The 26,424-nt window shown below is 30.8% G+C and overlaps 1 protein-coding gene across 2 annotated transcripts; it reads left to right on the top strand.

The window, feature by feature from the left end:
* Positions 1-23,933, top strand: LOC148299099 (uncharacterized). 2 transcript variants are annotated; one of them, XM_088276379.1, is made up of 3 exons: positions 1-340; positions 22,206-22,274; positions 22,459-23,933. In XM_088276379.1, the coding sequence occupies exons 2-3, from the start codon at positions 22,271-22,273 to the stop codon at positions 23,565-23,567; spliced, it is 1,113 nt and encodes a 370-aa protein (XP_088132505.1). In that variant the 5' UTR covers positions 1-340; positions 22,206-22,270; the 3' UTR covers positions 23,568-23,933. The 2 variants fall into 2 exon arrangements, with proteins under 2 accessions (XP_088132505.1, XP_088132504.1); XM_088276378.1 differs by lacking the exon at positions 1-340 and adding an exon at positions 20,545-20,855.
* Positions 23,934-26,424: the final 2,491 nt, after the last annotated feature.

Here is a 26,424-nt window from a genome sequence, read left to right as displayed (position 1 = left end):
GGTCCACATTCCACATGATTGATAAATAAATTCTTGTGTTGTGTTTTATAGTGTTTTAATGATTAAATATATTGTGAAATGTGAATGCAACATTATTTTGTTGCTAAGAATGAAAGTATAGGCTCTTTCCTAGATGATTATTTTTCTATGTTTCGTCAGTTATTATGTTGAATTATTGAAATGACGTGTAAAATAAATTACGAATTAAGTGAATTGTGATTATCTGTGTAAAATGTGTTCGATTTCTTAGTTTTTTTTAAAAATTTAAATATAAGATAAGAATAAGACATTATCGAATCGATTTATGATTGGAAAAATTCTGTGGAAAACGTCTTAAACTGTGAGTATCTTTTTCGTTAATTTTATCTTTGAAGCATCTTAATATACATTTCATTTTTCAAATACGAAACGATGTTACAATTTACTTTATTATTGCTGTTGGCACTTATTGTTGTATTAATATTCAACTCATTGTTCTTGTCAGGATGCGAATGGACATTTAAAAAAAGTGGATAGTTTTGGATCGATTTCTTCCATACGAACTGGTTATGTTTACTAAATATGTAAATATTGCATCGCGGATAGCAACCATTAGAATAATCTAATAGAATTTCACAATAATAATAATAAATGTGAAATATATATTTTGCAATAAATTATTATTTTAAATTTATATTTATAAAACAGATAATATTATATTTAAAATTAAAAATTAAATTAAAAATTATTTTCCATTGGGTAAATATTCCTACGAAAAATGTTAAATATAAATTCTTTTTTATTGATGTATTCTCTTTGTAGTCTATAACTATGTTGGCGAGTAGTATATTGTAGTATTAAAGAGATGTAATTAATTTTGTATTAAAAATTTAGGTACCTACTTTTGAAAAATTGCATCTTACAATGTTTTTTGTGCGTTTTTTATGGTTTATTGATAGATTTTATTTTTTCTATTTTCTCAAGAATTCTAATGATCCCAATAAGATTATGTGTGAAATAATAAGCACCCATCCTTACTTATTTGTAAAGATAAATTTGTCAAATATTATTCCCTATATAGTAATGAATAAATTCCTCTACAAATATGGTAGGTAGGTGAAATCGAGTGGACTCTTTCCTAGCAAAACATCGTAAACGACAATTGAGTTAAGATAAGGTAGTACATTTATGTTTATTTATGAGAGTTACTACTACTATTTTACTAAATTTTACAAATTTATTATTCAAAACTGCTCGCAGTCAGTAATAATTAAAGTAATAATTGATTAACCTTTTTTGATTATTTTTTAACTTAACCGTTTTTATATAGGTATTTAAAATTTGTGAGTATGTGAATGTGTTTGTTTTTACATGATATATAAACAAATATTTACCAAGCAAACTCTTACTACCCAGTAAGTATCCAAAGCTTTATATCGAGTATTTTACCCATCTGTGCCACAGTGCCTATGAAATAACGGAGATTCGATTTATTTTCTTAACTGCCACGAAGACAAACGAATAAACTAATAAAATAACCAATCTGTAACGCAAGTGTTATTCCTGAATCGGTGTACGTGTTATCTTAATCACAGAGACAATAAAAGAAATAAGTTGCATAAAAACCTAATTACAAATTTATTGACAATCTGTTTGGTCACGCATGCGCAGGACAGATAAATTATTATTAATGGTTTCTAAACCAAATATTGATAGTTTTAATATGTTGTCTAATTTATAGAGACAAAACACATTACTTTCAGCATTCCTTATCACACGGCATACGGTGCTGCCAGCGATATAATAATATATTTCAATAAATATGAAAACCGCCCAAGTCCATGAAAAATTTATTTTTTGATTTGTGTTTTATTTGTTAGATTCAAATCCCCGAATCTTGGGTTCTCCTGGACGTAACTAACTATTCCCAAGAGAGATTAAATCGGTCAGTCAAAGCTCGAGTCTGTTCGCGTCACTTTACAAATACATCCTCGTTTTTATAGTAATTCAACGCCTAAGTCTAAATTTTCTGCCGCATAGATAAAATAGGATTTCTATCGAAGGATTAATAAGTCAAATCTAGGAGCACCCAAGTTTTGGGAAAAATATATAATGCATAATCTGTTACATTTATCAACAAAACATGATTTTTAAATGCTTTAAAGAGGCGTGTTGTAAAATGGAGATACGTATACAAAGTATTATACAAAGTCCACGTTATATTGGATACTAAACTGATTTTTCAAAATTTCAGATAAAAAAATATTTTAATGTTTAAATTAAGCACCTTCCCATATCGTTTTTCATATTTATTTTAAAGAAAATATTATTTTGTTTTAAATATATAGCTATAAAACAGACTAGCAAAAAAGTTGTATTTTAAAAATGTGAACAAGTTTTGAATGATTTAATGAAGAATGGGACTTAGGCGACATTGATATTTACCGGCGCATTGTCGACTATGATTCGATGTGATAGATACTTTCCGCTATGTTACATGTGTAACATACATTCCTATACATATGTAATAATTTTAAAAAAAATAATTCATAATAATTTAAACTGTTCGGGTGTGATAAACTGTATGGAATTGTTGTTTACGATGTATTTATACTTCTTTTACTGAGAGGCCGCAAGAGATGAAACTAAAAAACTAATTTATATTTGGCGTTTAATTTGTAGAAATCCAACTCTGATTTTTAGAGTCTATTAAATTGTATTTTATTATTAAAAACACATAAAAATTAATTTTTTACAGAGGATTACAAATTTACCTTTTTCTTTGTTTTTAATAATAAAATACAATTTAGTAGACTCTAAAAATCAGTGTTTGGTTACAATATTGAAAATATATATTTATATATATATATATATATATATATATATATATATATATATATATATATATATATATATATATATATATATATTTATATGTATATATATATATATATATATATATATATATATATATATATATATATATATATATATATATATTTATATGTATATATATATATATATATATATATATATATATATATATATATATATATATATATATATATATATATATATATATATATATATATATATATATATATTTATATGTATATATATATATACATATATATATACAATATATATACAATATATATATATATATATATATATATATATATATATATATATATATATTTATATGTATATATATATTTATATATATATATATATATATATATATATATATATATATATATATATATATATATATATATATATATATATATTTATATGTATATATATATATATATATATATATATATATATATATATATATATATATATATATATTTATATGTATATATATATATACATATATATACAATATATATACAATATATATATATATATATATATATATATATATATATATATATATATATATATATATATATATATATATATATATATATATATATATATATATATATATATATATATATATATATATATATATATATATATATATATATATATATATATATATATATATATATATATATATATATATATATATATATATATATATATATATATATATATATATATATATATATATATATATATATATATATATATATATATATATATATATATATATGAAAAACTCATGCTAGTTGAGATAGCGCTGTTTTATCTGTGTATTAATTTAGACTTTAGACATTTATTGGATGAGAACATAAATATATATTTTACAAAATATAAATACAATATATCAAAAACATATTTCAGTATTTTATAATGGTCATCTTTTGAACGCTTTTGGATAAGGAAACATCTTCGGAATGGTTATATATGACTTGAGAATCTATTATTAGGCAAAAGCACTCGGCTATCAATTGTTTATACGAAGAGAAACTATAAAATCAAATATTTCAATTGGATGCGTTGTATCTACATCAATCTAATCAACATAATCTTTGACTGAAATTTCCTCGATAACCCAAGCCGACGATTTTCGGTAAAGACGACTCTCTTATTATTGGAGCTGTCAAAATATAAAAAAAATATTTATTCTGACACTGTTGGCGTGGTGTGAATAAAGCATAGGTAGTTGGCCATCGGCGGGCGTGCCCTCGGAACCCACCGCATCCAAATTATTCACACGTGTGAAAATACGTACACTTTATTTATTTGCAGTCAGCGTTGCGAAATAATCATCGAATTTATGTATGATTACTGATTACATACTTGGTATCAATATCCAGTTATTTATTAAATAAAAATCAACTTTAATTTGCAAAAAATTATATTAGATGGATTTCGGAACGTACTCGTTTGTGATTATTTTCTCGCTATTTCTTTTGTAATAATATACTATTCGACAAATGATTTTCGATTGCGTGAGATTAGGCAAATTGAAATCGCGCGAAAATAATATTTTGTCCATTTTTATAAATCGTGATAACACATTTTAATTTCCTGACAACCATCAACAAACCCGGTGTAATTTACATTTTGTACAGGGCTTATCAGGCCACCCGACCCTCCTCATTTTCTTGAAAATACAAATTGATTAAACCGTATCAAAATATAACCTACAAAAAAATGGTGATATTCAAGTTTTCGTCAAAAGAAACTTTATCCTGAACAATTACAAATGTTAATCACACGAAGTGCAAACAATACAATGTTGCGTGTTTTTTTTTATTATTTTGCAAATAAAAAGTATTAAAAAAAACAAGACGATCGATACTACTCTTACTAAAATATATAAAGAAATGAAGAAGATATAACTTGAAAAAGTAATTACGGAGCTCTTAAGTCACATTTGTTCACTATGCAGTAACCGCAGTATTTGTGGACCCTTCTCAGTATTTCGCACTAGGAATTGGAACTGATGTGAGAGGAAATTTTGATGACATTGGGATCAATTCCATTGAAAACGATGTTTACAATTTTTATGATTGTCAAAAATATAGAGATCCAAAAAAATCTATGTGGAGCATGGGAAACTCGATATAACCTTTTACAAACTCATAGTGTGAAATAAAGTATTGGAAAGGAAGGAATAAAAAAAAACATAAAACAACACAATTCCCAAACCAGTTAAAAATAAATTTTCAATTTATGTGTTCAATTGCCGAGAATCGAAACCACAACCTCAGTTTCACAGTTGAGAATTTATAGAACTGAAATAAACTATAAATTAAGTCTCCACCTGGTAGCACTACCGGAATAAATCTTTATAAAAGTGTCCTTGCTAATGATTGCTAGGCAAATTAAGCTCCTACAGTACTTTGGAATATCCAGGAACGACCTCTGACCGGAGATGTTATGTAGAAACTATAAATTAGTGGAAATAGGTGTCGACTATTAGTACCTGTCCATGATTTAACCATGTTAACAAGATGCCCATCTGACCTCCCGGCGTCTTTTTATTTATCTAGTCAAATTAAGATCCCATAAATTAAAAGTTTCTGGAAAGACCAATGATAACGGATTGTTAAAAAAAAAAGAGAGAAAAAACACACACATGATGCTCAGGGCGCGTAATAGACCACAAAAAACCGGAACGTCACACCGTTCCTGAGATTTTAACAAATATACGTATTTAGTTCCGATTCGTGAGATTGAGAACTAATATATTTACGAGAAAGAAACCGGAGCACTATACTTCTGATTTAAAACGATTTTTTTTAAATATGTAAACCTTTTCAGTTCCTTTAATTTTGGTAGAATATTTTTTCGTCTCGACTCCATTACCCTCGAAAAAATGCATTTTTTATTTCTTGACAAAGAGATGATACATGAGAGGTCAGGATTTTCGGTCATTTAATTAGCATAAAAATTGTCAAATTATCGCTTACTTGATGGAACCAAATTCACTTTATTCTAAATAAAGTAAAATAAACTCTTTTACTAAACCTATCAATAATTTAAAACATATTACAAGTACAGTTTAAAACATTAAATCCCATTTTTCCCATTTGCTTCGTCGGGACAGATAATCCACCTATTTAAGTATATACAATACAATATTGTGGACATTATTCGTTGATCCTCTATTTTATTAAATCAATACGTAACCTTTTTGATATAAATAACCGGTACTTACACATTAACCCTATTTGTAACAAAGAAATTATCTTGTATATCCGTAACGAATACATCGTTTCCACTAACATATTACTCTATCGGCTCTGACAGGTTACGTGTAATTTATATCCAGATAAGAGATTACATACTTAAGACATGATCTTACAAACGCATCATGTTGAATATATTTAACAATAAATTATTACATAAGCACATCAATAAAACGGCGAAAACAAACGTGATGAACGTCAGTTGAATACATTGAAAAAGGCTTTATTTAAAATAAAACTTTTAAAATACAGTTTTTAGAAAATGTGAAAATTCGTTAAACGCTTGAATTATTCTGTATTCAGTTCTTTTAGATATTGTACAACACATTTCCTTTATAATGTTTCTTTTATTGGTCCTGTGATGTGAAATAAGGACGCGTTCTATTGTACTTAGATGCGTTTTACTTATGTTTGAAAGACTCAAAATTTGAGTTCTTCAAATCAGATATTTCGCACTACAAAAAAAACAACAAAAACAACATAGTTTTTTTCCATTTTTATTTTTGTTCCGGTGATCTTATAGTTTCGATTTCTTATAGTTTCTTTCACTAGTTAAATATAATTAAAGTGAAAAAAAACGATATAGTCCATTTTTTTCATACTGGTTGATGATTTCTTTGTGAGGATAGTATTCAGTGATGACGCGACCTAACACATCCGTGACAAATTAAACATATCGCTCACTCCTTTCAAGAACGTCATAAATCAAAAAACTTGATTTATCAGGAGAACGTTTTTAAAGTTTGAAAATATAATACAATGTATTAAAAATAAATATCAAGCCACTTATTGAACTTTTTACTGTGCAACATATCTTGTTAGGTAAAACCTGAGGGTTTTTTCTCCATTTGAAAAATATGTAGTATATTTAAAAAAATAATTAAACAACACTTTTTCTTCAAAATGCAAAAACAACACTTTCTGCCATGTAGCGGGTAAATATTAAGTTAAAAATATGCCGCTTTTGCTGGGGCATAGTACATTTTCTGGGCATTCCGAAAACGTGCACCGCTAAAAATTGACGTTTTTTGATTTATGACGTTCTTGAAAGGAGTGAGCGATATGTGAATAACGTTAGGATCTGTTGTTTTAAACATTCCCATGTAGAAAAAAACAACAAATAAAGAAACAATCGTCAATTAGGACGTGGAACTGTGTGCAAATGAGATTATATCGACCCCCTCCCGGGAGAAAGTATGATATCCAGTTTATGTTTGGATAAGTTAATTGCTGTGTTTCCGAAGTGGCAATTAAGGTATAAAGTGTTTAATTCATACATCAGCTATCCGGCAGTTTTATGGAATTGATCACGCGACGATATCGTCCATCTTGTTGGTCACTTGTTAGCGCGGAATACGAGGCTACTGCCCATGCACATTACTACCCGCTTCCCACTATTCGACTCGACTTCCCGCTGGGTTTCTTGCATCTGGTTTTACGCATACCTACATTCTTCACACGACAGTGTACAAATTTTATTATAGTATTATTCCGATACATCTAAAATAATGGATTTTTACATGGAGATATTGTAAACCCGTCGTTCACAATCACAGGAAAAGATTATAGACATTTTTAATTGTTTAAAGTCCAACAGCCCTTAGGTGGATTAGATATAGTAACTACAATGTTTGGGTGATTATGACATTACGTTCGGGAACGAAAGTGATATTACCAACATTGACTTCGAGTATTTCTGGGCGTTTGCTAGTCTTCAGTACCTTCGGTATTTAGATTTATTTGTTAATCTAGTGATGGTCGTTTACGGAAGTGTATCGGCTCTGCATTTAGTTCTGGTGATTAGTCGCGATTCCGGTAACCTCTCATCTCGCGGCTGGAATGTGATGGTACCTGCACAGCACTGTCGCAATATGGAAATTGATTAACTAGTCCTCCAAATCAGCCGATAACTCCATCAATGGCAGCAGTTTAATTTAGGTGTAATATTTCAAAACAACAGCTTTCTCGCTAATGATCCCGGTCTGGCCAAATCGGGACCCAATAAAATGCTAAAATTGATTGATCGACGGTACGATCATCTCGTTCGGCTAGTTTATGGGTTTGGCGGAGGGTTCTGTAATAAATTCGTGGCAAGTCGAGGAAAAGACGCGCCGCCTGCGGAATATGATAATACATGTATTTGGGACTCGTCAATCTCGGCGAACGGCGAAGAACTTGACAGCTCACAAATTAATGACCAATCATCTTATAACGACGTGTTTTGTAAACTTTTGGAAACAAAAAACCTATGAATAATAAAATGACGATTAATAGAATCAGATCTCTTACAGAGATTTATTGTATCCCGTGATAGATTTATAAAACGTTTGTATACCGGTCTAGCTTGGCTTTTAGCGCCTTCATTATGCCTAGAGAGGTCGAAATAACATTTACTGGGCCATTATGACGCTAAACGCCTAAATAAAGGTTATGTTAGTATGTTGTTTCTAAATTCCACAATATTTAAATGTACAATGATCATGACTCGGAGACCTCAAAACCCATAACTAAACTGTTTTGAAATAGCATTTTTAATTTTTTTAAACCATCACTATTTAATCTCGTGATTCGTCCCAGTAAAAAAAATCAATGTAGAATGACGAATCATATTTTTTTAAAGAATCTGTTTCTATTCGATGGCGAAATCTACTTACGTATTCTTGCAGCCAGTTCTGCTTGATTTTCTTTTTAAATTGAATTATCGATCGTCGAATTTTCTTTCTTTGCCTTCTATAAATCACCTCTTATAAGTGTTATGGCTCGTTATTTTATTTTGTATATTACATTCCATTAATTAAAAAGTATATTCATCAATGGTCGCAGGTACGAGGTAGTAGGTACTCGGTCTGCGTATCGTGGCTAGTGGCCGTGTTTACACTGGCAACGCGCACGACCCGCGCCCGCGACGCTTCACGTGATAATTGGATCCTCTTCTAATATTATAATTGAGAGCGAAAATCCAGCGCTTCTGAAGGAGCGGGTTTCGACATTCCAGTCTCCCCCAAAGTGATGGAACATTAAAATATAGACTTTGAATTATAAATTAAGATTATATTGATTTATCCATACCCTAAACATTGTTTTACGTATATAGAGTTGTTATACTGATTGACATTTTTTTTTTGTATTATTGTCATATATATATATATATATATATATATATATATATATATATATATATATATATATATATATATATATATATATATATATATATATATATATATATATATATATATATATATATATATATATATATATATATATATATATATATATATATATATATATATATATATATATATATATATATATATATATGTATATATATATATATATACATATATGTGTGTGTGTATATAATGATGGTAATATTGAGTTATCTTTGCTACGAAGAATAAAAACACGTACATTACAAATTTGTTCAAAAACAATTCTAATCCAATTATAAAAATCATATCATCAATTCGATCATAATCGATAACATTCAAATAAGTTTTTTTTAAAAAAGGGATAACCCGCGGAGAAGACTCAGTTTTAGAGTCTGAAAGTGGTAGAGAAAGATGTCCAGTCCTGGGTAATTTTAAATATATTACAGTTCAAAAATAACCCATATTTATTTTCATCCCCCCCCTAGTAATCGAACGCCCGGGACCTCCAGCACGGTAGCTAAACACGCCAACCAACCATTACACCACGGGGGCGGACATAGGCAGACTTAGATCTCCATGTTCCACCACTGTATCCAGGCGTCCGCGTACACCGTCAAGCTACCCAATATATCCACAATAACTCGAGGTGTGAAATAAATTTTAAAATGTCACGTATTAATTGCCGGCGATTTTTTGTTGAATCGCTTCGAGGGTTGGTTTTCTTATTCCATTTTTATTATTATTTATTTGTTCTGGTCAGCAGTTTATCAAAAAATCGATTAAGATGACGTATTTACTATGCAGATTGTCCAGTTAGGTGTCGAATATTAAACGTAAACGACCAAAAGGATAATAATATTATTGTCTTTATGAAATTTATGGGTTGCTTAAATCTAATCACAGTCATGCAAATAAAATTCCATGAGTATTTTTTCCGAGATAGCAAGATTGAAATATATGTATATATACATATATATATATATATATATATATATATATATATATATATATATATATATATATATATATATATATATATATATATATATATATATATATATATATATATATAAATATATTTATAATTTAACTTTTTATCCTCTCCTCAGTCCATATCTAGAAATAAGCTATGAAATAGGCTTCTGCATTGTATAAAAAGTACTTCAAAAAAATAACTTATGTATTGGGTTCTGGGCGATAATAACTTATCATGTCATTTTCTATGTTTCAACACTTTCGTTTACCATAGAAAATTACGATTTCTTAATCATTAATTTACCATGGAGTTTTTTAGTCGTAAGAAAGTAATTTAGTTTTGATTTGAATCAGTTGAAAAAAATAAAATGGTTTGATATGATAATTAATTCTCATTTTGGATTAAAATATATTCTTGGGTCTACTCCTCCCCTCGTATTTCATAATAAATATAATTTCTTAATTGACATTATAAATCATACAAAACAATTCCGTAATGGAGGTGCTGAAGTTATTATATATAAAATTAAAAACTTTAGAACACAGCGCGTTGAAATATTTAGTTACACATACTACATGCGATATATATTTTAAATTAAGAGACTTCAAAGAATATATATAAACCTAACAATCTCTTCTTTTTATTATTCTACTAACAGGAACGTATTTATTTTAAATGATAAAAATATAATTATTTCTCATTATTTGAAAGAATGCGACTTTCGCGACATTTACAAACAAGAAAAAAATGAACGCAATAAAATTAATAAAAATAATTTGAGTTACTTGAGTTAAATATAAGCCCCCACTTCTGATAACAGGCTACATATTCACTTTTTTCAAGATGAAACATCCATCAGAACAATGATAACATTAATAAAAACAAAACCACAGAAATCGTTTTAAAACAGATGTTATTTGAAGTTATCAATTATATGAGTTTATCATTGTTATGTTATTTTAAGGATATTTTATTTTAATAATATATATATACAAATATATATATATATATATATATATATATATATATATATATATATATATATATATATATATATATATATATATATATATATGTATACTTATATATATATATATACATTTTTACACATATACATATTTCTATAGCTGAAAAAATTAAATTCTCAAAATAACCTTGAAAATAACAGGTGCCCTGCAGTTTTCCTTACATCCTTCATTGATATCATATGAGTTGTTACACACAATGGAAAATCAAAAGAAACCTTTTGCTGAACGCGTACCAACAACAAGGTTACGTAGAAAGCGATATTAGTGTTTAATGGGAATATAGAACATAAGGCGTTAACATGGACCGAAGTAAATCAAGTGTTCTGTCAACATTACTCCGTGTGAATATCGGAGTATTACAAAATAAAATTGGAAAACACGACCTTACACCTTACATTTTGGAGTAAGTACTTAATCACCGATATTTATGTGGCGTCGAAAGTTACCATTCGACGCTTTGTTACCGATATGGTAATATGCGGATAGATGCCCTGGAGGATAGATGCCTCTCCCAGCGCAGTTTCCTTTATTTACCCCCATCCGCATCGGACCAATACGCCGCGCCGTCTACTTCATCGTGTATTTTGTGTAGGCAAGGTTATCAGTCCTGCAGTCTACACAGTTAAATCTAAGAGTAGAATATATTAAGAAAGAATAGTAGTGAGGAAAATAATAATAGCAGCAACAGCTAGGGTACTCTGGGTTGCATTCGCGTATTCGAACAAGCTTGTGTTAGCTAATGTGTACGAGTTCATCGAGATGTAAATCAGTGTACCCGCGTTAACAATTTGATAATTTTCACGATACTAACCATTTAACTGTTGAATTGTACAATTGAGTATTATATTGATATACTTATATAAATTAAAATCTCTTTGGTAAAGATAAGTATCTGATATTTTCGTCGGAAACTTTTAATACCTATTCTCTAGAACGTTGAAACAAGTATATTGGAGATATCATAATAATTATTTATTGGGCATCGATAAAAAGACAATAATATTGTTGCAGCCCATTATTAAAATGAAACGAGCTCCCAGATGCTATCTCAATTATTGACGAAAAAACTAGTACGAGTATGTCTGCCTTAAAGGTTTCGTCTCCCTGGTACACTTTAGTGCAGATATGAACAACATATGACACGCGTGTGTCAAGGTGACACCCTGAAAAATATTGATTCAACGTTATCTTCTTCTTAGTGCAAGCCTCGTAGATCTAGACCGTGAGATAATTTTTGTGCTATGGATTCCCAAGGCAGGTTTTCTAAGAGCCCAGGCGAATTAGACATCAACTCCATTTTATTTTTAAATAGTTTTGTTTTTAGGCATAAGTATTCCTTAGTAGGACCCAGAGGTCCTCAAAAGTCCTCACCCCTCAGGTGTCCGCTCCCCTTCGCCAACCCTTAAATCTGCCCCTGTCCGTGTTTTTTTCGAATACTACAGTTTTGAAAAAAAAACTGTCAAAAGCAAAATGATCACATTTTTGTATATGTTTTAAGTTGTTTGGACATTCGTTCATTATACAAACTCTCGAAGAAAAAGGTCCGCCATCTCTGGAACGTATTTTACTGTTAAATTTCCCAAAGATTAATCGCTTAATCACGAGTAAGTGAGTAAATTATGAAAAATAATAATATATCAATTTTGTAATCCAACTTCAGCATCAGTAATAAAATGGAGCATGCGTATTTACGAACAAAAGTTTTGATCATGGCTTTATTAAGTGAAATATTGGATGTTTACGAGAAGGAGAAAATGCTTGGACATGGTATCTCCATTAGGTTTAAACCGCAGCGTGTGGTCTTTGATATGTAAACTTGTCAACAATAATGATTTTTCTATGTATGCATATGTAATCATCCGTTATTATACAAATTGTATTTGAGTTATCTTAACCATCCGAGGACAAAGTTTTCTCTGCACATTGTAAATATTTGCTCATTAAAATTAATTCTTAGGGAGTTTTTTCACCATATTGTTTTTCATACTATGTATGTCTACTAGTACGCAAGTAAGCAAGTGTGTGTGTGTCTACTTTTTTTGGAGGACTGTATTTTTTATTTACATATATTATAACTTTAGAAATAGACGTGCAATAGGCTAGTAAATATGTACACACTTGTGGAATTTATTTTAGGACATCTTTCACATCCATTTTCGAGATGAGTTAGGAAGATTCCAAAATCCGAGAGGTCTTGGACTTTTTTATAAGACAATCGAACCTGTGAATAGCTTTCGCTGGCTTTTGTGTGAAAACCTTAAACTAGGCCATGTCCAACATGTGTAGCTTCCTCTCGTGTGCACATTTTTGTCGCATTTTGATTGGCCGGCAGCTCAGGTCGTTACTTTGAGCTGGATAATATGCATGTGTTGCATTTCACATGTGTCGCTGATGATCTCGAGGCCCGCGGTGTGTAGAGTACTATAGAGTGTAATGGCAGAGTTTACAAGAGACAAGCCGCGCCCAACAAATTGGGTACCGCATGCCGGTGAGGGAGAACAGATTTCAATCACGATACAGCAGCCGAACCGAGCAAACCCACAGCCCCCGGCCTGGCCAGGGACTGCCAATCGTAATCCAGAGTTGAGAGTATTTTTCTGCCAAAAAACTATTTTAAAATTGGGAGAACGCTTAAAAAAATACGACTTAAATAAATCATTTGGTAGAATCTGTGCATTTAAGAATCAAGCTCCGCTCGCTTTCCATTATTCGCTTTATTTATTTTACGCCCTCAATAGCCTCTTTCAATATAGATTTATATGTGTACACTCGTACATACATCAGTTATATTGTTAGTATATCTATTATTAAATAATATAGTCATACATACTTATTGTTATTGCATTTTTTATTGATCCCTATCCGCATCCAGATTGTGCATAACGCGCCATATCAAATCGACGCGGTATTAACTTCATATAAACTTCATATATTGTTTCGGCATTCTTTTTGTGGTTAAGACATGGTGAAATTGTAAATGAGAACACTTGTTTCTTACCACTTGAGTTATATTCACCCTCTTACTCGCCCCCCCTCTTCTTACTTACAGTACAAATATTTTTTTTATGCTTCAGTTTATATTCAGACCCGAAGATGGAAGCATCTGTAGCTTACGAAACTATTCGTTTAAATAAATATAACGCAAGTAGTAAAAAAGAAGTGTTCTCATTTAAAACTTTAACTTCAATTACACGAAGTCTCGGATGTTGAAGCGGAATTTTTTTGATGGGATACAGATGGAGCGAGGGAAAGAACTCAGAGTGAAAAAAATTACCGCTATGTGGAATGGAAGAGGAATAGTAGATAGGACAAGCAGAATAGCAGTAGCTTGGGCACTTAAGGTACTATATACATACTCGTATGGGCATGTGTTTGATGTCTCCTGAAGAAAATATTTTAACATTATATAGTACACAGAGGTTATTAGAAACACAATATGAAGCATTGTATCACGATTAGAGCACGATCCTTCAACAATTTACAAAAGTTGATGCAAATAATTCAATCCATTTTTTATTCTAGATAATTTCAAACTTTTAAATACAAATCATGAAATGTACTGGAAAACATGATATTTTGTATTTATATAAATATACACTTTGTTTTTTGAACGTACAGTGATTTACTAAGTAGTACCGGTGATAAAATTATAGATATAAAAAAATAAGTCATCGTAAACAGAACACCGGTATTTTATAAAACAATTACCATGAAAAAATCATTACAAGTTAACTAGAAAACATACATAAGATAATATGATGAACACGGCCAAAAAAGACTTGGCACGATTGGACGAATCAAAATCTAACATTCGGTATTATCAAGTGTCTAAAATATGGAAGGTAAAGAAGGAACATATACTAATTCCGTTTATTGGGGAAAATCCTACCCGAAGTACTGAAATTGATTCAGCTGCCCTGAGCGCTGACCGAAGTGGGTACTCGACACATACTCTTGACATGCACCGTAGCCACTCGCGGAGTTCTCGCCAATAACCCGTCACAGCTCACACACGAGATGAAGAGATATCATTCCTATTCTACTGTTAAATTAACTCCATCGCGCGTCGTTCATCATATCTCCTGATACGTATCCGATACTTAACGCTGTCATTTCACGAACCAACACCTAGAAATCAATGGCCCTCTTAATTATAAATGTAACGCTGCCTATACAATGTTTTCAATATAAATTAACACGCTTTAAAAATGCGATAACAAATTAACTACCTACCTTCGGCACTTTTTTATTGATGTGTTGCAATACGGGATGGTCCTTAGGAACAAAACTAACGAACGTACTATTAGGTGTAATAAACTGAATACAAGGAGTCCAGTTGGAGCCTAAGTAAGAACATAAGAGGTGTCGTATAAGCCGTAACTAGATTTCATAGTAACTTGGACGCTAGGTAAAAAAAAAGTGTTATCGAAGGCTTTCAGGTGATTAGTATGCTATTCTGGCATTAGGAGATGTCCCCGATTTGATTGTCATCCGAATCAAAAGTAAAGGTTCTGAGATCATGTTCGCACATTATCTAGCACTGGACGGACATACATGTTGATAAATTATTGCAACGTGCTTCCTAAACATTTTGTTTACATAACCAGAATATGTTCGATCTCCATATTGTACAATATTTGAAAAACTTCAAGAAAAAGAAATCAAGTGGTGTGGATGCTCATGGCCAAAATGCATCATAAGCCCAGTTGATGGCGAAAGTTTTCTTATTAATTGCATCATCTCTAGAAAACACATTTCATTAATCTATATCTTTTTTGTAGATTTAAGCATTGTAGTTTTTCACTTATTCGCCCTTTTTCGTTCCCTTTCCTTAAACATTTACGTATTCGTAAAAACTTAATGTGGAACATAATGTTATATAAATTCTTATGTACATATACTGTTTCTATAATATTTATATTTTATAAAATAAAGTGATGGTTTTATTTTTATTTTTATTTTTTCGAAAAGTTTTTTTAATTAAAATAGTTGGAGCTACTCGAGATAATCACATTGTCATTCACTTTTTCACTTGACTAATTTTTTAGAATTTTTTTCCCTTAAGTAAAAGCTTTCTTACGTTTTTCCCTTAAGTAAAAGCTTTCTTACGTTTTCCAAAATATAATAAAATAAGGATAATAAATTTCTCCGTGGATAACAACATAACATCATATAATCGTTTGTAGGAGGGTCAGAATTTTGTCGTCATAAAACACGGTATCAGGATTAGATCGCTAGTTGATTTATTTATTGTTTCAAAATGGCGCCATTCCACCCATGAAATTTAATCTGATCGTTAAGTCAAGCAAATCGCTAATCAAAGCCTACGTAACTACCTTAACGTATCAGTTTAGAAATCACCATAATACGATGTTCTCGAAATCTCGCTGTTATTTATCGCAACACGCTATTTTATTGCGTACATAATGGACATGAATATGAATTATTATGATTATTATAAATCTGATTTAAAAAAATATATTTTTACGGATAATTTAATGAATTAGACGAGGAAAAGTATAACGCCGAAATTCTCCTTTTCCTTTTCCATGTAGCAGTAGTGACCTTCTCTTCTTATATTCTACTCCTAGATACGAACAATAATCTAAGCGCCAGAATTGATAGCGATACCTTCATAATGATCAATGGCGCAATTAGCACTATGTCGTTCCGTCGCGGTGCTCATTGCACTTGGGTGCAGATAGTTGGCAAAAGAACGGATGAATAAATAAAAATTCGCCAATTGTGACCCAATAATCATTTCGCATTGTCATTTTAGGTCCATAGTAAATTATAGATAGAAAATATGGAAATTTATTATTTAAGAATAGCGGTAATATTGTATACAAAATTAATTGAAATTATATGAAGAAAGCTACGATAATAACCACGTATTATTAGAAATATACAACTAATATTATGCACATAAATATATTTATAACAATACCTGGAACGTTTGAATATAATGTCAAATATGCGTATAAATATTGTTGATATATGAGTTTTCTATAGAAATCTGCCAAAGGACATTAACAGTTCAGTGGGCGGAATAGAAACTGCCCGTTTTATTTACGCTTATCATTTTTTAATGATGATTTTTAAATGATTGCATCTCCTGACGGAACCTCCCTCTGAGAATATTAACATAACTCGGAGATAACTTTTACAGATCGAATTCTAAATTATTGACGAGATGATCTTTACATTTATGACTTAATCGAGATAATAAAGTGATATTCTTACACAAAAAATGAATAAAGTTAACGTCGACAATAATATTTAATGAGTCGTATGTTTGTAGCCGATGTTAATGAAATTCACTTTTTTCGATCGAGTCGGTGATTTTTGGATATTACATTTGCGGATTCTTTCCGATAATTTATTTTCTACCTCAGGTATATATAGCATATACATACGTTAATTTATTTTCTTTTCAGCTTAAGATTTTTTCAACTGTTAGATAAAAGAACACATTTTCAGATTTCTATTTATTTCTTATTTCTTATTTTTTCATGAATACTTATAAATACAGAGCAATGAATCACAAAAAGATTTTTATTAAATTATTAATTTTCATTTACAATATACCTGGAATTTACATCAGTAGGCATAACTAAAAATACTATTTGAAGAACCACTTTAATTTTAAAAGCGCTTTTCCTGATTTGGAATGAGTGAATTACAAGAAGATACGCATTACCGGTTGGTTCTACGGGTGTGAGAACAATCTATCCTTGTAAATATGTGAAAGATATCAATGTTCCGGGAATGTTCCCGAAATACTGAATGTACCGCAACAATATCCTCAGATACTTTACTCGAGCGAGAGGTGGGTATGGGAAGACTGTACAACAGTACGTGTGGTCAACTAGAACTAGACGCTTCCAAAACGGCTAGACGGCAAACTGAGCTGTGTTTATCACCTCACCTGAATTTAGTGGGTCATAAACTGACAGATACAGACAATACTTATCTCGTATGCCCAATATTTGTGTTCCTCTCTAGAATGCGTGATGTAATGATACGCCTAATTAATTATTTAACACTTTTATTGCTCTCCGAGGGCGGCCAGTCCACCATTCAGCCACGTGGGCCGCCCGGGAGAGATGTGTCTCAATTATATTCTTCGTCTTCCTTCTTGTTTATTGTATCTTTAATTCATTTGACAGGTTTGGGTTTTTGTTCTGATATAAATCAACCTTTATCACCTTTAAAATATAGAGGGTACTTTCCTGTACAATCCTTCTAGGAATATCGTTATATTTTATCGCTTTAGTTGATTCGTATTGTACTTACAATACACATGTATAAAAATATAGATACCTACGTGAACTACGGATTCTTCGATGAAAAATAAAAACTCTGGAAGTTAGTGAAAATCCAGATTCGAAGGTTTTTTACTATATTTTTATCAATAAAAAACCTTCGAATTTTCAGGATCAAAGATACTGTTTATCTACACGAATAGAAACTAACAAAATTAACCTGATAGGATAAAATAAGTTTTTTTTTATATTTTAAAATAATTTACAATCACAGAAAGCTTGTTATTCAATTTATTTATAAATGTATCTGTATACTGTAGGCGTTAGACCAAAATATTTTTTTTCAATTATTCGGCATCCTAACTAGACTGTAATGTCTGTCGGTATACATATGTACCTGTATGTATATCTTTTTATATATTGATATTGTGCCAAATTCAACATGAATTCCCTTGTAACATGGTTTATATTGCATGTGGCAAGGACAAGAATGTCCTGTGACAGGCGACAAGCATTACAGGACAAGTTTATTCAAAGCTATTTTTATCTTCGATGTACGATTACTCGTACATCGAAGATAAAAAATATTTACATATGTATGTACAATATGTTAATGTAGGTACCTACATATGTACTACGAGTATACATAAATAAAGCTTTCGTTTGTTTTTTGTATTTTAAAGGCTTTAAAACCATTATAGATAACTTTATTTTTAGGCGTGAGCTTAAAAAGGACATAAAATTATATATACATATGTAGTATTATAGAAATTCATTCGGGGATATGTTTTTCTATTACCTCAAAACCTTAAACTCAGGTGATGGAAAAATTTACATTTCTATCTCCGGTCTTTGCTTCCTCTGTGATATACAATCGTTTATTAAATGAGTGCACTCTCCTTATCATCCATTGTTTACTTTGTGATATACCACTTTTATAAACTTTGTGACTACCGGTTTTGGAAAATTATTCCATCATCAGGTCATTCAAATAAAATTATTACGATTTGACATTTGCGTAAAATTTTTATTTTTTTTAAATTATGACAAATTAATTAGTTATTAATATTTTAAGGCGAACAGTTGCTTCCTCACCCATAGGTTGTACTCGCAATCATCGGTAATACTAATGGTATGTTTTAAATCATCCCAATTGTTTCTCAAAATTAAAAATATCAATTGAAAACCCCCAATTCTTTGACCCCTGTCTCCACCCTAAATGTGCATAAGGCATCTCGTCCGATGCATCGATGCATGAGATCTTAACTTGATCGTCAATTTTCTGAAGGTAAGGTGACCAGTCCTGAGCTCCAGATTCAAAGACCAAGGAGTGGAATATATTTGTCAGGATGGAGATAACATAAGTGAAGAAGTTCAGGGTGAAGATCATTATGGGAAAGCCAGTAGATGAGGAACAGTATAAAACAGGAAAAAGAGAATAGCACTGGTTAGGGCCATTAGAGTTTCATACACGTACCCGTAATTCTTCTTCTTCTTCCAACTCGTTCATTTATCGCTTTGTCCTAGTATTATCTTACACAAAGGCAGGTTGTCAGACCTGCACTTCGGGTACCAGTACAGAGTGATATTAAATTAAAAATAGAGGGGTCACTTATACGTATGTTCAACCTTTGGGAATCGAACCCGGGACCTCCAGTATAGCCAAACACGACAACGTTATGCAATTTGGACAAAGTGATTTTTACAATTCCATCGAAGTCAGCTTAATATACCCAATTAGAGACGGAAATAAATCAAACAATGATACCTTCAAATATGTAATAATACATACATACCTTCATGAATATCCGGCATTTGTTGAAATAGAATATTAGTTTCTTGTGATACAGAATTTATACAATTTATAGAATTATTTAAACATTTTTTAAATAACAAAAAAGAATGATTACAACCGAATCGATCTTTTTTGTTTTGGAAAATGGTTCAATAGCATAAAAACTTACAATGTAACTGCAAAATGAAAGTGGAAACAATAAATGCTTGTCAGGTCTTTTAAAAAATATTGTTAATTAAATAACGCGACACAACGCAATGTATAAATATGAGTGTACATAAGTGTATGTTACTCCTACGAGAAGCCATAATAATCCCACATGAGAATAGAAATTATTAATTTAAGTGTGATCGAAAAGATAAATAAATCAAGAATTATTGTTTGATCGTGTTTTGAAATTAGTCGTGAAGTAAATTTTGTATTCTCTCCCGTAAAGGAACAATGACAAAATTAATATGCCTATATTGTTTTTTTATTCTTTCAAATGTATCATCAATGTGTGGGAAGGGTATGATTACATTGTATAAGATAAAATGTATTCGTAATATTGGTACCAGTTAAAAAAATTATAAAATTAACAAAATGTCATGATATATTCATAGTGGACCACCTAAAGTGTAGGTGGTTTAGGTCTAAACCTTAATATTTATACTGAACTAAAAATAATATAATATTTATTCCACTGAATGGTCGCGAGCATTTTACAGTGTCCAATTGACCAAAGTGCAAGTACGGGTATGCAGCCCCGAGTGCCCTTATTCCTTTTCTCCTTTTCCTCTCAACTATTCCTCCTTCACTTCCTTTCCTATATAGTAGTAATTTTCTGCTTTCCTGAGATTCTACACTTACTTCAATTGTATTGTTTCAAATATATTCCATTCATAGATCCAAAAGTCTATAGTGCAGTGTATTGAGTTAACGTCCCCGTCAACCGATGCAGTGCCCTACGCACAATTTGTGTGTGTGTGTGTGTGTGTAGTGAGAAATACAATAATGATATGTATATTATATTTATTATCGTGACGACAAGTCCGAGGTTCCTTCGCGATCCCCTTAACTCACGACCCGCCATTACAATGTCATACTTAACATTCACGTGAAATGTCTTTTATCTGCCTTAACACACGCGACACGGCTTGGTGACATCTTCATTGGCCATTATTATTATTACGAACAATAAATACTAAATAAACGAATATATAAAGAAGAGGGCCTGCGCCCTGTGCCCACACCTTGTGGTATTCACAACAATGTCATCAAATTTTGATCACATCTGTATTCAAATTGGCATTTATTTAACAGAAACTGAATAAACTCCCTATCCTCAATTTTATGTATTATCTAAGATACTCATATTTTATCTGTTTAAATTATAGTTTATATGCGACCAAAACAAGTCAATAATGGGTCAATCGTGTCCGGGGCTATTCTGTGTGTCTTATCCGTCACCATTGACTAACCATCGTAATCATTTCGTTATAAATATCCCAGTAATGCACTCGGGTCATTCGATCTCTTTGCACTTTCGTTATCATCGTCAATAAAATCGATCGAAGAAGATTATGACACGCGGAGAATACAATTAGTTCGCCCACGTTTTAGTAGCACAGTACCATAAAACAAGCGAACGACAAGACAGAATTTTGCATTTAAGCATGTCTAAGGCAGTCCAAACGCAGCCATAGAATGTTTTCCCATAAAAATATATATCTAGACTTCATCTGACTGTAAGACGATACCTCTTTCGCTGCAGGGATCGTCAATGGCCTTCTGAATATCGAATTACTATTGTGTGGGCCCTACATTATTTTTTCGTGTTCGCTCTCTTTATTTTATTACTTTTATTTCTACTTTTCAGATCACCTACATTGATATCAGCATTCGATCTATAATACATAGATTTCCAATATCCCGGATTTTACAATGGGTAAGTGTTAGTAGTTAATTTATTTTTATAAATTAATAAATAACGCGGTAAAAACATAACAAAAGTAGTTTTTTTTTATTCTGATCATATTTGACAGTTTTAAAATGATTTGGGAAGCTATTTTAAATTTATCGCTATTGTAAGTTCGTATGTGCGTTTTTACGGTTAGTTAATTTATTTTCAGAAACTTCTCTTAATCCCAAAGATGATAGCAAAGTGGTCAAAAGAAAACGATCAAATAGCTCTCCTTCGAAAATATGCGATGATGTAGAACAAAGGAAAATTCCTACTTCTCCAACTTGTTCAGGGCCAAATACTTCCAAAGAAGATTCAGATTGTGCCGAGATATCTAAGGATATATCTTCGGTCTTTTTAACAACATCTCCGAATAAACGCAAATCATCAAAACCAAAGAAAGTAGAAAAGGTTATAGAAATGAATTCGTCTAATTTATTAAATGATAGAAATGAAACTAATTCACGAGAAATTGACAACAATAAAATTTCAGATTTTGGGGAAACCCCAAAGATAATGGAAGATATGATAAAAAATATTATTTTGTCACTAAATGTAAAGTCAGAGAAAGTAGGTGCGGAAAGATTTGGAAAAGACGATATATCTGAAGCTTTAGAAGATAATAAAGGATTTGCTAAAGAAATCTTAAAAGCTCTAACCCCTTTACTAAGAGCCAAAGCGATAGAAGGAACTAACGTTATGAAAGAGGCGTTTAACACAACAACAGTAAAAGATATTACTTCGTCGGTTGTTAGTCCTTTAGTGAAAAAAACGGAAAAAATATTGGAGAAAATCGAAGCATCGGAGAGAGCGAAGGAAAAAGAAAAAAGAATGCAGTCGCCCATAACTCCGCTCGTAATGAAATCAGTATACAAATCAGAGACGTCATCCGCATCCAATCAGTTAAAGAAATCAGAGGAAAAACCTGAAACATCTAAAAATGTGGACCGAAAGAAATGGCCCGAGGCAAGTAGTCCAAAGTGTTCTGGGAAATCGAAAAAAGATCTCGCTCGGCGCGCGTCTATTGGGACACCTGGAAGAAGACTAGCTAACGATACGATATGTGCAGAACTTCAAGCCATGAAGATGAAGATACTAAAAGCTAAAAAGATCATGGACAGGTCTGATTCTGTCATCCAAGATGAACTATCGGACTGTCTACAAGAAATCATCAACACCAACGACACACTCGGGACCTATAAACTCTCAGAAATAGAAGAATTGAAGAAGCTCATTCGAGACTCTGAGGAATCACTATCTGAAGATAGTTCAGATTAAACATTAATTCTTTCTTCATTCCGTTATGATAAATCTACACATTGTACATTTAAAAATTGTTTTGACTTTAAAACGAAAATATCAAAAGTTTTTGCCATTCTTGCAATAGCATGAAATTAAGTTAAAACATTTGGTTTAGATTATGTTGAATTTTAATTATCAGCTATGTGATAATGTAGATGAGAGAAATATTTTTAATAATTTTGACTAATACGCTCGTATTTTTTTGAATCTTGTAACGATTCATTTAGATGATTTCTGTTGACAGTTTACATATACTTACATAATACATTTTTGTACACAAAATCAAATACAATAAACTTCGTGTCTCCCATGTTTTGGCCCATATCATGTGATTCAATGACATTAAAGCAATTTGAATAAAGAATTAAGTTTTATTCGATTAACCTAACTCAAGGGTAATAAAATTATTTAAAAAGAATCCCGCGGTGATTTGTAATCCACGATATAAAGACATTTTGGATGCCCCGTGTGGAGCCACTTTGAACCGTTTGGTTGTGCAGCTTTGAGCCATTTCGCCCTCCAGCGTCGGTATGTTTCTTATTCTTCTGCTTCTAGTATGGTTTTCAAACAAAATCTTGGTGTTTTTATAAATGCGAAACGTATTAAGTCAGTCATAGACAATTTATAGTGCGAGCCCGCAAAATACCTAAAGGGCGGGAAGAAACCCGCAAAGCCCCTACTAAGAGGCTCGTCTGTAGGTAGGATAGTAAGGATAGGGAAGGTTTTTACCTACTTTTTATTTATGTTGAAGTTAAGTTTATTTTACTTTATTTATTTAAGTTGAAGGTGAAAATGCATCACAAACATCAAGACTAATTGAAAATAAATCTTTCTCGAATTCATTTTACAATTGAATTCGAGACTGGCGATGAATATTGAAACAAGAAAAAGACAAGCACATTTTTATACATTTCCAAAAATTGTTTTATTGCATTATTGTAAATCGACTGGACTAAAGAAAGATCAAGTTTACTTATATTGATTCAATACATTGTCTGTGAATGAAAAAAAATATATAAAATTAGTAAAATAGTTGCTGTGATGGGTACATAAATACATTCTGCGTACTGAGTAACTAATGCAAAAGTTAGTTAAACCTTTGAGTAACATTAACTTTCCACCACTTTTTCGGAGCCATAGTGTAAAATAACATTCATTTTCGTCATTCTTTCAACAAAGGCAAAATGATTAGATAATGGAACCAAAATGAAAAAAATGAAAAAAGAGGTAAAATAGTAAATCGCGTGAAAAGAGGACGCAAACAAAAAGATATAGAGAAACACCGCCCTGTCCAGGAATAACTGAATGTCACTTTTTTATTCAATGTGTCAAATTAATATCGTACAAAAAATGAATCCATCTACATTTCATTGAAAAAAAATTACATGTAAATTTGTTTCATTTTGCAAGCCGTGAATTGGATCTGATACCTGGAAACCGGTAGCGGTGTTTGTAGATTAGCGGTCTCCGAGAGTTATTAATACAAATCTCATTTGGTTAATGATGTCGACCATTTGTCGGCAATGTTGCTAATGAAAGGACAGATAGCGCATACTAGCATTAAAGTGTTATCCATCACCCGGAGAAAGACATCAATTAGGTGACAGAAGTGTAATCATTACAGCCATGTCTCGTGGCGTAATGCTATTTTGCATAGCATTAATACATTTCTAAATTTCAGATCATAGCTTTTTAATTGTTGGCTGCTTGGAAATATTCATGTATAATGGAATATTCATTGAATTAAATTTAGCAATACAATTAATATCTAAATATTATATTTATACGACACGTGCTTAATAGCTTCATCATCGTTGTCAACTATTGAAAACAAGCTTATATGGATCTTTTTTATGGAGTGATTAGCAATTATCTTTTAATATAGCGAAAAACAGTAAAAAACGCGTCCCTTCTGTGTCGTGTATTTTTTTTCAATAAGGGTTGGGATAGAGTAAACCTATGATCATAACCGCTAAAGCTATCCTCATGGATGATTTTGTAAACTTCCTCTCCCTAGAGGAGAGCTCTCCCAAATGGCTTATCCATTGGTGTTAGACAATAAAAATGAAACCTAAGTCGTCTATATCCGAGGTAATTATATCTCGTGTATATCGGGAAAATACAGAAGACATAAACACTCTCGATTTTAAGTTGATGAAAATACCGTGAATCAAAAGAAAGAAATATTTTAATAAAGGCGCATCTCTCCTCTTCTCCGTGTAATATCCATACTTCCTCAAGTAAAGACATCTAAGCTGAACCATTTTCAACGTGGGTGAGTATTTCAGGTTACTTTGAAAAATGTAGCCATCACCGAAAAAATCATGTTTCAGAAAATATGGCGGAGCGAGTTTGAGGTCTGAATCACCTTGTGTATATTTCAAAATAAATAAGTAAGCTGTGATTCTATAAACCTTCTGCAAAAAAACTTTCTCGTGTGAAAAAAAATATTTGTTCTATATTGCCAAAACAAGTTATTTTGGTATTTCGAATGATGTCACAAATTCGCTCGTAAAAGTGAAGTGATTAATTAAATGGCGTACAAATTATTGTGTTTTCCGTTTGTCTAATAGAATGATTTATGGTTATATAAAATGAAATAAAATATATATATAAATATATATATATATATATATATATATATATATATATATATATATATATATATATATATATATATATATATATATATATATATATATATATATATATATATATATATATATATATATATATATATATATATATATATATATAATATATATGTATATATATATATATATGCACATATACTAATTTAGTTTTGCTACATTTTTGCGAATATAATAAACTT

The sequence above is a fragment of the Brachycentrus maculatus genome, unplaced genomic scaffold, assembly GCF_059751285.1.
Source record: "Brachycentrus maculatus isolate JH-2025_06_01 unplaced genomic scaffold, ASM5975128v1 h1tg001341l, whole genome shotgun sequence".
NCBI classification, from domain to species: domain Eukaryota; kingdom Metazoa; phylum Arthropoda; class Insecta; order Trichoptera; family Brachycentridae; genus Brachycentrus; species Brachycentrus maculatus.
The sequence above is the reverse complement of the archived record's forward strand: the minus strand, read 5'-3'. Positions and strand labels throughout refer to the sequence as shown.